This window comes from Aricia agestis, chromosome 13, assembly GCF_905147365.1.
Source record: "Aricia agestis chromosome 13, ilAriAges1.1, whole genome shotgun sequence".
In the NCBI taxonomy this organism is placed as follows: Eukaryota; Metazoa; Arthropoda; class Insecta; order Lepidoptera; family Lycaenidae; genus Aricia; species Aricia agestis.
The window spans coordinates 96,502-108,605 of record NC_056418.1 but is presented as its reverse complement, the minus strand read 5'-3'; the positions used below and the strand labels follow the sequence as shown (position 1 = coordinate 108,605).

General features: G+C 43.8%; 1 protein-coding gene across 2 annotated transcripts in view; it reads left to right on the top strand.

Moving 5' to 3' along the window:
• The window catches only part of LOC121733059, a 131,712-nt gene that overhangs the window by 82,605 nt on the left and 37,003 nt on the right, over positions 1 to 12,104 (top strand). For both annotated transcript variants that reach the window (XM_042123156.1, XM_042123157.1), the window contains one exon: positions 8,511 to 8,620. In XM_042123156.1, coding sequence (XP_041979090.1) covers positions 8,511 to 8,620 — 110 coding nt within the window. The remainder of the gene's footprint in view (positions 1 to 8,510; positions 8,621 to 12,104) is intronic.

Below are 12,104 nucleotides of genomic sequence, written 5' to 3'. Positions count from 1 at the left end.
ATCTACACCTAGATTTTTTATAGCGTTTAATGATTCCAGTGACGTATCGTGGATTCTCTTGATATGTCCTAACGATGCTTGCTGCGACACTGGAAGGTTCATTAACGTATTGATATGTGACGTAAAAATAAGTTTCCTATTATTATACCTATTATTTAATATCTCCCAGCAGGTGATGTAATTGTCTGAGCTAATCTGCAGATGTTGAACTAAGCGCTCAGCTTCACCTCGGAGCTTGCCCTTTAAAAATTGCATCTTCTGTGCGCCTGATAGAGATGCGTTGGTGTGGATAGTCTCCGTGAATAAGTCCTTGAATGACGTCCACTGCTGGAAACTGCCGCTAAAAGTAGGCAACTCCATCTGCGGAGTTGACTTCTCCCTATGACACATGGACCTGATTTTCCTATTGATAGACCTCTTGATGTCTTCGTACAATTGTTCGTATTGATAAAATGCTGAATCATATTCCTTATTTTTACCCTCTAGCTCACTATCTATCTCAAGATGTAAAGAATCAATTACCGACCAACGAGATTGTAAAGTTTTCAGTATGTCATCCAGCTCCCATTTATCTAACTCCGTATCTAAGTTAACACTAGTTACCTTTCTCTGTAGAGCCCTGAAGTTGCTCGCTTGCTTCTTGAGCAACTCGTCCGTCCTGCTGTTGACGCCCTGAGCCCTGAAAGTTACCTGATTTTCTCCCTCGTGCACGCCGTCTGGCCTTGCTGCTGGAAACGAGGTGCGCGCGGGTGGCTGCGGCGTCGACGCGCCGCCCAACGGAGTCGTCGGCCGCAGCAGCGATGTAGTCGGCTTGGCGTCCCGTGCTTGATAGTTGACGATGACCGACCGGATGTGCCCGTAGCGCTCCTTGGTTGACTCGAACTGGTCGGTCACGAAATAATCGTGAGACTTGTCGCTGTAACCACATAGCTTGAAGTGGTTATTTTGAAACTCCTGCCAGTATTGATCCAGGGTTTCCAGTCTCCTCCTGATGTAGTCACCGGTCTTGCGCTCCGGCCCATCTTTCTTGAAATTGGAGTAGAGCTGCTCAATGGCTCCAACCAACTGTTGCTGAATTGATAGTAGATCTTCCATCTCTACTCTTGATATAACTTCCTTGATAAAAAATGCACTGCAATCCAATGTCCACTGATCACTTCACGAAAAGTCACACTGTCTGTGTTTTCACTCGCGAAGTCCTTATTATTCACGAAGCACCTTGCTAGGATCACTTCACGAAATAATAATAAACGAAGGACCATAAAGGATGTAGTGTCCTTGATTAACTACTACTCCTTTTACTTGATAAATAAAACGATTGACTTGATAAACCGTTACTTGATTTATTGATATACTTGATGATCAAATGACCCGGGTGTGCGAGCACGCGCGATCGCCTTGATTGATCGATGCGAACTGATTTTAATAAAATAATTAACTAATTACGCGAGCGCGTCCTAAACGCTGACTCCATAAAACCCTAAACTGCTTGATGTACGATATGGATCGTACAGTCGTCATAGGGTGTATAAATGAGGAGGAAAGAAATAAGGTGAAGGAGAGATTGAGAACGAATGAGGGACTAGTAGTTGAAGAGGTGAAGAATAAAAACCCCCGTTTTAGCCTTCAGGGATGTGATGAAATGCGACGTGACCGGTTTCATCACTGCTTTTTGTAATCAAAACGCAGACATCCTTGAGGGCTTGAAGGGGGACGAAAGAAAGGTAGAGGTAGCGTACGTGAAGCAAGCTAGGAACCCCCTTCAGAACCATCTCGTGGTTAGAGCAAGCCCACAGGTATGGCAGAAGTGTGTGAATGTAGGCTACGCTCATATTGGGCTAGGCAGAGTTCGAGTCATGGATAACAGTCCGCTGGTGCAGTGCTCCCGTTGCCTAGGGTATAGGCATACCAGACGGCACTGTCAGAAAAGTGAGGTGCGATGCAGTCACTGCGCCGGTCCTCATATGAGGACTGAATGCGACAAGTGGCTGCGAGGAGACATTCCCAAATGTATTAACTGCATGAGGGCGAGCAGAGGCAACGAAGAGCACAGCGCCTTCGATAGAGAGTGTATAGAAAGAAAGAGGTGGGACGCTCTAGCCAGATCGGCGGTGGCGTATTGCTGAGGTTGTCCCAGGTGAGTCCTTCCAGTGCCGAATGTTGCAGTCGAACCTTCAGCGGAGCCAAATCGCCACAAAGGAGCTATTGCTCGAGGCCACCAAGCGTAAGGCTTGCGTTGCGCTGCTGCAAGAGCGGCAATAGGCGGGGCGCGGAGTATGAGGACATACAAAGGAGTGAGGATCTTCCAGAGTGATGGGGAGGGGGTCGGTGTGGTCAAGGCATGTGTTGTAGTATTCGACGACACGTTAGATGTCGAACTACACACACGCCTCAGCAATAACAACATTGTTGTGGCCACCCTCCGAACCAAAGCCTGGGAGATGATTGTTGTGTCCTTCTACTTCGAGCCTGATAAGCCTGTAGGGCCCTACCTGGACCATCTTGTATGGATAGGAAGAAAGCTGGGTACCGACAAGATGGTCTTGGGAGGTGATGCAAACGCCAAAAGCCCGTGGTGGGGTGGCGATAAGGAGGACCCGCGAGGAAGGGAAGTGTCTGCAGTACTGGAAGAAATGAGTCTACACATACTCAACACAGGGGACACCCCGACATTCGACACCGTCGGGGGTAAAAGGTACTCCAGTTACGTGGATGTGACAGCGTGCTCCGATGATCTGCTGAACCGAGTGGGCGACTGGAAGGTAGAGGAGAGTCTCACGAGTTCTGACCACAACGGCATATCCTTCGGCATCAGGCAACACAAATCCACAGGCACGAACATAATACGTACTACACGCATCTTTAACACACATAAGGCAAACTGGACTCAATTCCGTGAGAAACTGACCCAGTTTATGTCAGACAGACAATTGACTATACAAGACATCGACACAATACATAGCACACAACAAATAGATGAAGCAATAGACAGATACACAGAAGCCATAACACAGACATGCAGAGACACTATGCCGACCAAAAAACACACACAGAAATTCACGTTGTCGTGGTGGAATGATGAGCTCGCGCAGATGAAGAGAGAAGTCGCTACGAGGAGACGCAGAATCCGAAACGCAGCGCCTGATCGCAGAAACCGCGTGGTTGGACTGTACCTGGAAGCGAAAGAGAAGTATGAAAAGACAGTAAAAGATGCTCAAGTGGAGAGTTGGAAGGAGTTTTGCCGGAAACAGGATAGGGAGGGGGTCTGGGAGGGCATTTACAGAGTGCTGAACAGAGTTGGAGGGAGGGAGGAGGATCTGCCCCTAACAAGGGGCAGTGAGACCCTCGACGCCCGAAGCTCCGCAGAATTGTTGGCTGAGACCTTCTACCCCGCGGACCTGGACATCTGCCAGCACGCTGTAGATTGTAACCCGGAATGGTTCCTTGCCCTGCTGAATAAGTGCCTCACTGTCGGCTACTTTCCCGAAAAGTGGAAGCAGTGCTTCTTTTTCGATGGAGACTCGGCTTTAGAGGTGGAGTTAAAAGCAAACCAGGTCTTAGACCTAATCAAAAAATGGGGAATAGCTAACAAGCTTAACTTCGCACCACAAAAGACTTGTGCATTGTTGTCTACTAGACGACTTAAATACGACACACCGCGCTTGAGAATGGGGAGTGTGGAAATCAAGTTCTACAATGAGATAAAGATTCTGGGCCTTATCATTGACAAAAGCTTGACGTTTAACGCCCACGTTAGCAGCGTTTGCCAAAAGGCAATCACGCGCTACAAGCAGCTTGCCAAGGCCGCTAGAGTAGGTTGGGGGCTTAACCCCCAAGTAGTTAAGATTGTTTATACGGCGGTCATAGAACCAACTATTTTGTATGCATCGGCAGCGTGGGTACCCAGCGTGGAAAAGATGGGGGTCCAAAAAAGGCTCAACTCCGTTCAACCGGGTTTTGCCCTGAAGATCTGCAAAGCATATCGGACCGTCTCCCTGAACTCTGCGCTGCTGTTGGCTAGGATACTCCCTCTTGATCTCAGAATACTCGAAGCATCGAGACTTTATGAGATCAAGAAGGGAGTGTCATACCCGGCAGTGAGGGACAGGGAGGTGGAACGAATGGCTTCTGCGATTGAGGACCCATATCCGGCGGAGCAGGTAGAGCTGAGGTTCGGGATGGTAGATGAGGACTCGTATGCTGATGTGGTAAGCAGCCACATCCATAGGATCTATACGGATGGCAGCAAGATTGAGGATCGAGTCGGAGCCGCACTCTCCGTATGGAAGGGTGAAGCCGAGACTAAGGCGGTCAAGCTTGCTTTGTCACCGTATTGCACCGTCTACCAAGCCGAACTTCTAGCGCTCCAAAGAGCAGTAAGTATAGCCTGCAAGAGTGGAATGGCGAAGGTCGGTATCCTTAGCGATTCCAGATCGGCTCTCCAGGCTGTCACCCTTAGTTCCTCTTATCCCCTGGCAGTGCAAACAAGGGCGGCCCTCCGAAAAGCTGCCTTGCAGAGGCGGGAGGTCTCCCTGTTTTGGATTAAGGCGCACGCAGGGTTAAGAGGGAATGAGAGGGTTGACGAACTAGCCAAGGAGGCCGCGCTGGGATTGAGAAGGAAACCTGACTATGATCTGTGTCCTGTTTCATTCGTCAAGCGTATCTTGAGAGAGGATACGATTGAGGAATGGGACAGGAGATACGAAGTAGGTGGGACGGCCGGAGTCATGAAGCTCTTTTTCCCAAGCGCTGCTGCTGCATACAAGATAGTCAAAAAGATAGACATCACACACCACACCACACAGATTCTGACTGGACACGGCGGATTCGCCTTCTACTTGTGCAGATTCAAGTTGAAGGAGGATCCGTCGTGCCTGTGTCAGCCAGGAGTTGAGGAGACGGTTCCTCACCTGTTAGGAGTATTCGAGTGTCCAATTTTTGCTAGCAATAGATACTCGTATGATATTGAGCAAAGATTGGGCACATCGGTGACGGGTGAGAATCTGCCTGCCATCCTGAGGGGATGGCAGGCACATTCTCTCAGAAAAGAGGGATTTGTTTCTTTCTTTTTGCAAGAAAATAGTGTGTGATACTAATAAGAGAAATTCGAGTATGTTATTGTGATTCTTAAGCTGTGATAATAGGGTAGTTAAATGTTGTGCTATATTTTTATTGTTTTTAATTTTGACATTTATAATTATTTTAATCAGAATGCTATTTATTGGAATTGTTAATCATTAATCGTTAGTTATTTTAATTGGAATAATTTTATAAGTTTAATAATTGAATGTAATGTATTTAATATTTAATGTAAATTTATTGTTATGTTGCATACACAACCTAAATGTTAACAACAAGCCCTGACACCGTTAGGGGGGATGAGAAATTAATAATAATAAAAAAAAAACATAATTATGTACTTAGTATGCAAAAATACATAGTCTTTTATGTCTACCAACCTAGTTAGATTTTTCTTTGGGAACATAATTATATGAAAAACAACGATATCCGAAATAAAATATGTATTTGGTCCTTTTGGTTTTATAAAAGCATTTACATAGCTGGCATTTAAACGTGGGAGAGCCATGCTCCGGCACGAATGGGAAATGGAATGGGAAGTTGCTTTCCATCAGGTGACCCGTTTGTTCATTTGCCCCCTTATTTCATAAAAAAAACATAATATTATTTAGTCCCTCCTACGCGTTGGGTCACAACCGTGATCGCCTAGCTGTGTAGTGCTGTGTGTACTGTGTAGCATGCACAATCGTCGGCGATCATATTAAGCAATTATTTTATAGTCCACTAATGAACATTTATAATCGCTCGTTTTAGTCCATCACGCAGAGGACGCATTACATGAAAAAATGTCCTCTTGTTTTGCGCAAACAAACAATTTATAATTACAAATATTAAGTAAATTTAGAGAAAACGACTCGCTCGGCGATCATTATAACTTTTAAAACGATTTTGACGAAAAATACGACTCAAAATAGAAGATATAAAGTGTCAACCTCAGCCTACCGTCGAGCTGAGTCAACTGCGGCTAAACGTAGATGTCGCTGCTGTCAGACAAATGTTCTGGAAGGGATAAAATATTATGGAAAAGTTTTCGGCAGACGTTTTCCCCGTTTTAAACGGAATAAAGATTAGCTGTGTTTAAAAGTGTCCACCATTTTTTAGCAAAGTGAATTTTTATTTCCACTGAAGCAATAATGAAGCATTCAATTTGTGTTGCGAAAAGTCAGAAAACCGTAAAATAGCTAATAAGTTAATGATAAACGCGGCAGACGTTTTGGTCCGGATGAGAACTGACTCAAGTATCTACACATTTAACGTCTAGTTTTTGAAACGTTCATTTCTTTATAAAATGTAGTATGATACCGAACAATTCGTACTGATGATGTTCTAAATGCGAAAGTGGTTGTCAAATTGTCAATGAATCTAACCTCGTGAATCAATTTCTTTGATAACAGAGAAAAAACATCGAGTACCTACTTAGTTTATTAGTTATCTACAGAAAATGCACAGTTTCCGCCTGATAAATCAATTTCCATGAATTTGACTTTCAATGCCGTGGCAAGCGACATCTAGTATCCAGTGATTATCCAAGATTAACCCTTAATCAAATTAAGCAATTGCCTAGGGCATCACGTCTGACGGGGCACCAGAGGAAGCACAAAAAAAATATGTCCTTACCCTCACGTCATCAAAAACTACATAAAAAAATGTTTCTAGGAAAAAACTAATGTTTTTAAGCGGCAAAGGTTTAAAGACCGACTCTAGTTGACATACTTAGTACAGATAGGGGGGCCCACAGGCATGGCCCGCTTAGGGCATCGAGTAGCCTTAATCCGTCACTGCTAGTATCGAATAAATACATGAATTGAGGAAAATAATAAGTACTCACGGATCACGGCAAACTTTGTATGTTTTCGTCGGTATGGACTTTTACAACAATAACGGTTTACAAACACTAAAAAGTTTTTATAATATTAATAATAGGTATTACGCATAATTGGCTATTCGTAATGTAGTTTTTGCATAGTTTCAAAGTTTTGGATGCCCCCGGGGCGGGCATTTCGGCCCGACCCCGGGCACTTCCCGGGTAAATTACGGGCCCGGCAACAGTAGGTAGCAACACAAAAGCTTTTGTACTGCCAATAATACACTTTCATTACACTGTAAGGGTTCAACTTTCGGGAATAGCGATAATGATTTTGGTTGTAAAGGTTCATTTTTCGGTGCCTAAACAAGTATTTTGTAACAATACTCGTAATATATCATTTACATTGAGATAAACGATCTTCAATCTTCATAGATAACACCAGACCACCGGAACCGGGCGCGTACAGCGTGACGTTAGATAGTTTAAAGCATAGACATTATATATACTTATAGGTTTATGGTTTAAAGTAACAAAACAATATCACGTCACGCGCATTACTCTACATGAGTTTCGGTCTACGGTCGTGCATGCGGCCTGCGGCCTACGGTACGAGTACGATATTATTTAAATTGTGTTATTTATGGTGGAATAAAATCAGAAATGCCCATTACCCAAACTTTTATTGTTGCCCGTTATGATTGGGTCACACCAGATCACAGCTGCCGCCGACTATTGGCAGACCGCAGAGTGCATTCCACAAAATATAATATTTAAAATATACAGTCACCTTTCCATGACACCGTGGTTGGTAATACCGACCATAAGAGAGAGTCGGAACTCGTAACCACTTACCACAGCCGTAACCGACCATTTTTGGCATCTACAGACTACAGGCTGTAACAAAACTGAGTGATAAATCTTTACAATGTGTATGGACTACGAGTATGGCTCCCCTATATAGAGTTCGCTGCTAAAGTAGCAGCTCAGTAACTTTTTTACTTTTGTATGGGACAATCCATTACGCTAGGGCGCTCGCCCGTACAAATCACAAAGAAGTTGCTGTTTCAGCGTTGCTATTTTCACAGTAAATTCTATACATACCCAGACCCATGTGCACCCTAAATATCACCTAGTTTTGTTACACCCTGTATTCAAGATTTTTATTATATCATACACGTATCGTTCCGTTGGCGGAATTCGAACACGCGACTCCCGGCTTGAGCTGCCACACGCTCAATCGTTGAGCCGCAGAGGTCGTACAAAATTAACGACATAGTTTCTACATTCTACAGCCTCGGTCGATCTACTCGAGTATGCTGAGCATTACATAGGAGCTGAGAAAAGACTAAGAGACAGATTAACGTCGGGTACCTTCCGCCCTTAAAATCTCCAAGTATTAAATAATATTCTCTCGCGTTTGTTTTCTATGCCTGCAGATGTACTATCAGAGAAGTCGATTCCTAGGCAGATGGGCGACCGAACTACTTTCGTAGTTCGGTCGCGCTACGTCAAACCCATGCCGACAGACCACAATTAACATTTAACGATCCGACCGAATGACTAGTCGGTCTGTCAACTGCCTAGGAATGAATTCCTCGATGGTACCAAAGCATTTGTTGTGCAGGTGTCGATGATCTTCACGCTGAGCAAGACGGTGCTGCTGGTGCAGGCGGAGCGGCTGCTGGTGTGCAAGTACCTGCACCGCGGCGCCGGCGGACCCCACCTCTTCGACAAGTCAGTCCAACCATACTTATACTTATTAATTTATTTAACGCTTATTCCAGGCAACATACCTTACGGACACATCATACATATTATTTTTAATGCTCAAAACTAATACGCCTGTACCGTGCCGGGGCGGAGGGGCAGAGCAGTGTAACGACAGATTTTATTACAATGTATGGTGCTTATAGCAAGCGGATGCTGCTAAAAATTCGCTCGCTTTAGCACAATTCGCACATTAAGGTATTTTTTTTATTTTATGAAATAAGGGGGCAAACGAGCAAACGGGCCACCTGATGGAAAGCAACTTCCGTATGGACACTCGCAGCATCAGTAGAGCTACAAGTGCGTTGCCGGCCTTTTAAGAGGGAATAGGGTAATAGGGGAGGGTAGGGAAGGGAATAGGGGTTGGTAGGGAAGGGAATAGGGTAGGGGATTGGGCCTCCGGTAAACTCACTCACTCGGCGAAACACAGCGCAAGCGCTGTTTCACGCCGGTTTTCTGTGAGAACGTGGTATTTCTCCGGTCGAGCCGGCCCATTCGTGCCGAAGCATGGCTCTCCCACGTATAAAATTATAGGTATACGTATAATATATATATGTACACTATGTAGTATATTAGCGGGGCGCGGCGGAGCGCAAGTCTGCCTCGCAATCATCTGCCCCGCTGCGGCCCGACACTATGTGCGCTAATGTTCATACAAAATATTATAAATTATAATTTTATGCGTTTTGGCCGGATTTTGGCGCCCCGGCGGCATGACGCGGCCGACGCACTGGTATTACATTTAAATTTAGGGCATTAAAAATATCTCGATAACGTTTTTCCACAATGAATCTTGAAATGAAATTCGTTGTCGCGGACTCGAATCCCACCGAGGGGACAAACAAATGTTTAATGTTCCTTGTTCGTAGGTGTGTATGTCATAATTATTAAAATCTGAAATGTATGTATCGTACAAAAGTATTAATTATATTCAAGATGGATGCCGGTGCTGGTGCCGCCGCACTCGGTCGGCGGGAGAACTACTTTTAACTTTGTATTTGTCTTTTAATTAGTCGGATACGTCAAGTGGAGTTAGAGCCAGGCCACACGGCGCGCTGCGTCGTCGCAACGCACACATGACGGACAGCAGCCCCCGAGACGAAGCGGAAAGCGGGTGTTGAGGTTAAGACTGCTTCAGTGGCGGATTTACCTATAGGCTAAGTAGACTGGAGCCCAGGGCGGCAGATTTAGAGGGGCGGCAAATTTAGCCCCATTTTTTTATCTTACAGAAATAAAAATTCCCACCAAAAACATGTCTTGTAAAATATTGCCGAGACGACCACATATTAGGTTTACGGTTTACCCTGTGAAAAAGATATGTGATCTCATGTAGAGCCAAGCTTCTGAATCTAAACGACCTAACTCTACTGACCCTAACTTAAACGAATTCTACATACCAGTAAATAATGTATGGCATCGCCGTTTCGCTACCGCATAGAGTGAAACCTTGTGTGGTCGTGTCAGCAAAAATTTTAAAAGTATGTTTTTGGTGGGATATGATTGTGGACTAAGCTAACGTATTGAATTTTAAAGGTCAGTTATAGGGGCGGCAAAAATTGAATAGCCTACAGGCGGCAAATTTGTAAATCCGCCACTGGACTGCTTCGTAATAACGCTGCGATGACGCAGCGTCCGTGTGGCCGGCTATGCGTCAAAATATTTGCGTTGCGATGACGCAACGTAACGCAACGTGCCGTGTGGACACTGGACTGGCTCTAACTTGGGTGTAGTCGATACGAAGCTGGTAGCATATACGTTGTGATAGATATGTCAGGTTGCTACGGGCGCGGGCGGTTGGCGAGCAATTTTTTAGGGAATCAGACGAGTGTATTTGGAAAGCCAGCTTCGCGTCGAATTGAGCGCGTATCCAATCCTAATATAATAGCAAATACACGCTTTATTTGCGACTCCGAGCTTCTCTCTTCGTCAAATATATTTCCGTTGTCTGGTACCCGCAACATGAGTTCTAAAGGTACTTAGCACGAATGACGTGATTTATTTATTTATTTTTGCGTCTATAGATATTATTACATTTATACTTACTTTATAATTACTTTTATTAATTGTTTTTACAATATTATACGCTTTCTTTAATATTATGTTCAAAGATTTATTGCTACCTACACGCATAAATATTTAACATTAAATGAGGCCTTATAAGGGGATTTGATAATTAATTTCACCTCCAAAATGTACTACCGAATATGACGCCTCACGACATCCATAAATTATTAACCGGTTTATCTCTGACGTGCTGAGCTGCTCAGTGCTTACTCATCACAAGTAATTGTGCTTTGTTTCTGGAAGTTATTTATTATTATTACTTTTAGAAAAAGGAGTACATACGTTCTGCGCCTGCTATATTATGATCACTTTTGAATTACAGTTCAGTCCTCTGAACTAGCTGAGCATGTTGTCAAAATGAAACGCAATAATAATATGCTGAGCTAACTAATATTCTGAGATACGAACATTTAAAAACCGAACCGTATTTTTATGCGCAATAAAAACTAACTACTTATATCTAAGTAATAAAATTAAAACTATTTTCTTAACTTGATACAGAGTCACTACTCACTAGGCAGGCACATACCAAATTTCATCTAAATTAGTTAAGTGGTTTAGCGTCAAGACGTAATTCACATATTACATGTGGGAGAGCCATGCTTCGGCACAAATGGGCCGGCTCGACCGGAGAAATACCACGTTCTCACAGAAAACCGGCGTGAAACAGCGCTTGCGCTGTGTTTCGCCGAGTGAGTGAGTTTATCGGAGGCTCAATCCCCTACCCTATTCCCTTCCCTACCCTCCCCTATTCCCTACCCTACCCTCCCCTATTCCCTTCCCTACCCTCCTCTATTACCCTTTTCCCTCTTAAAAGGCCGGCAACGCACCCGCAGGTCTTCTGATGCTGCGAGTGTCCATGGGCGACGGAATTTGCTTTTCGTCAGGTGACCCTTTTGATCGTTTGCCCCCTTATTTCATAAAAAAATACTTTAATGTATGGAGAGAATATTTAAATCGCTTTAAGATTAAATTCCTAGAACTATCAACTTTAGAAGGCAGAATCAGGCAGAATACTAACAGTACCGTCATTTTAAAACACCTGAATAGAATTCATGAAAATCTAATAAATCTTTTCGTAAACTAATTTCGAGTTGGATAGAATTTTCTGCCAATGATTCAGGATACTTAGTAAACGAAAAACACTGTTTTCGTTTTTCGCTCCCGAGGCTCGTCTCGAGAGATTTTGTGATAATGGATGTTTTTTTATTCAATGTTTGAATAAAGGGGTAGTGTTTCTTCTAGAGAAAGCAAAAATTGAACAAGATTATTGTATTATGATAGAATTCCCGATTACTGTAATAAATAATTGTAAGTATTAAACGATCTAAAATAAGTTTCTAAAACGCGGTAATATGGTTTATGGTTTAAGTTGGGACGTATAATT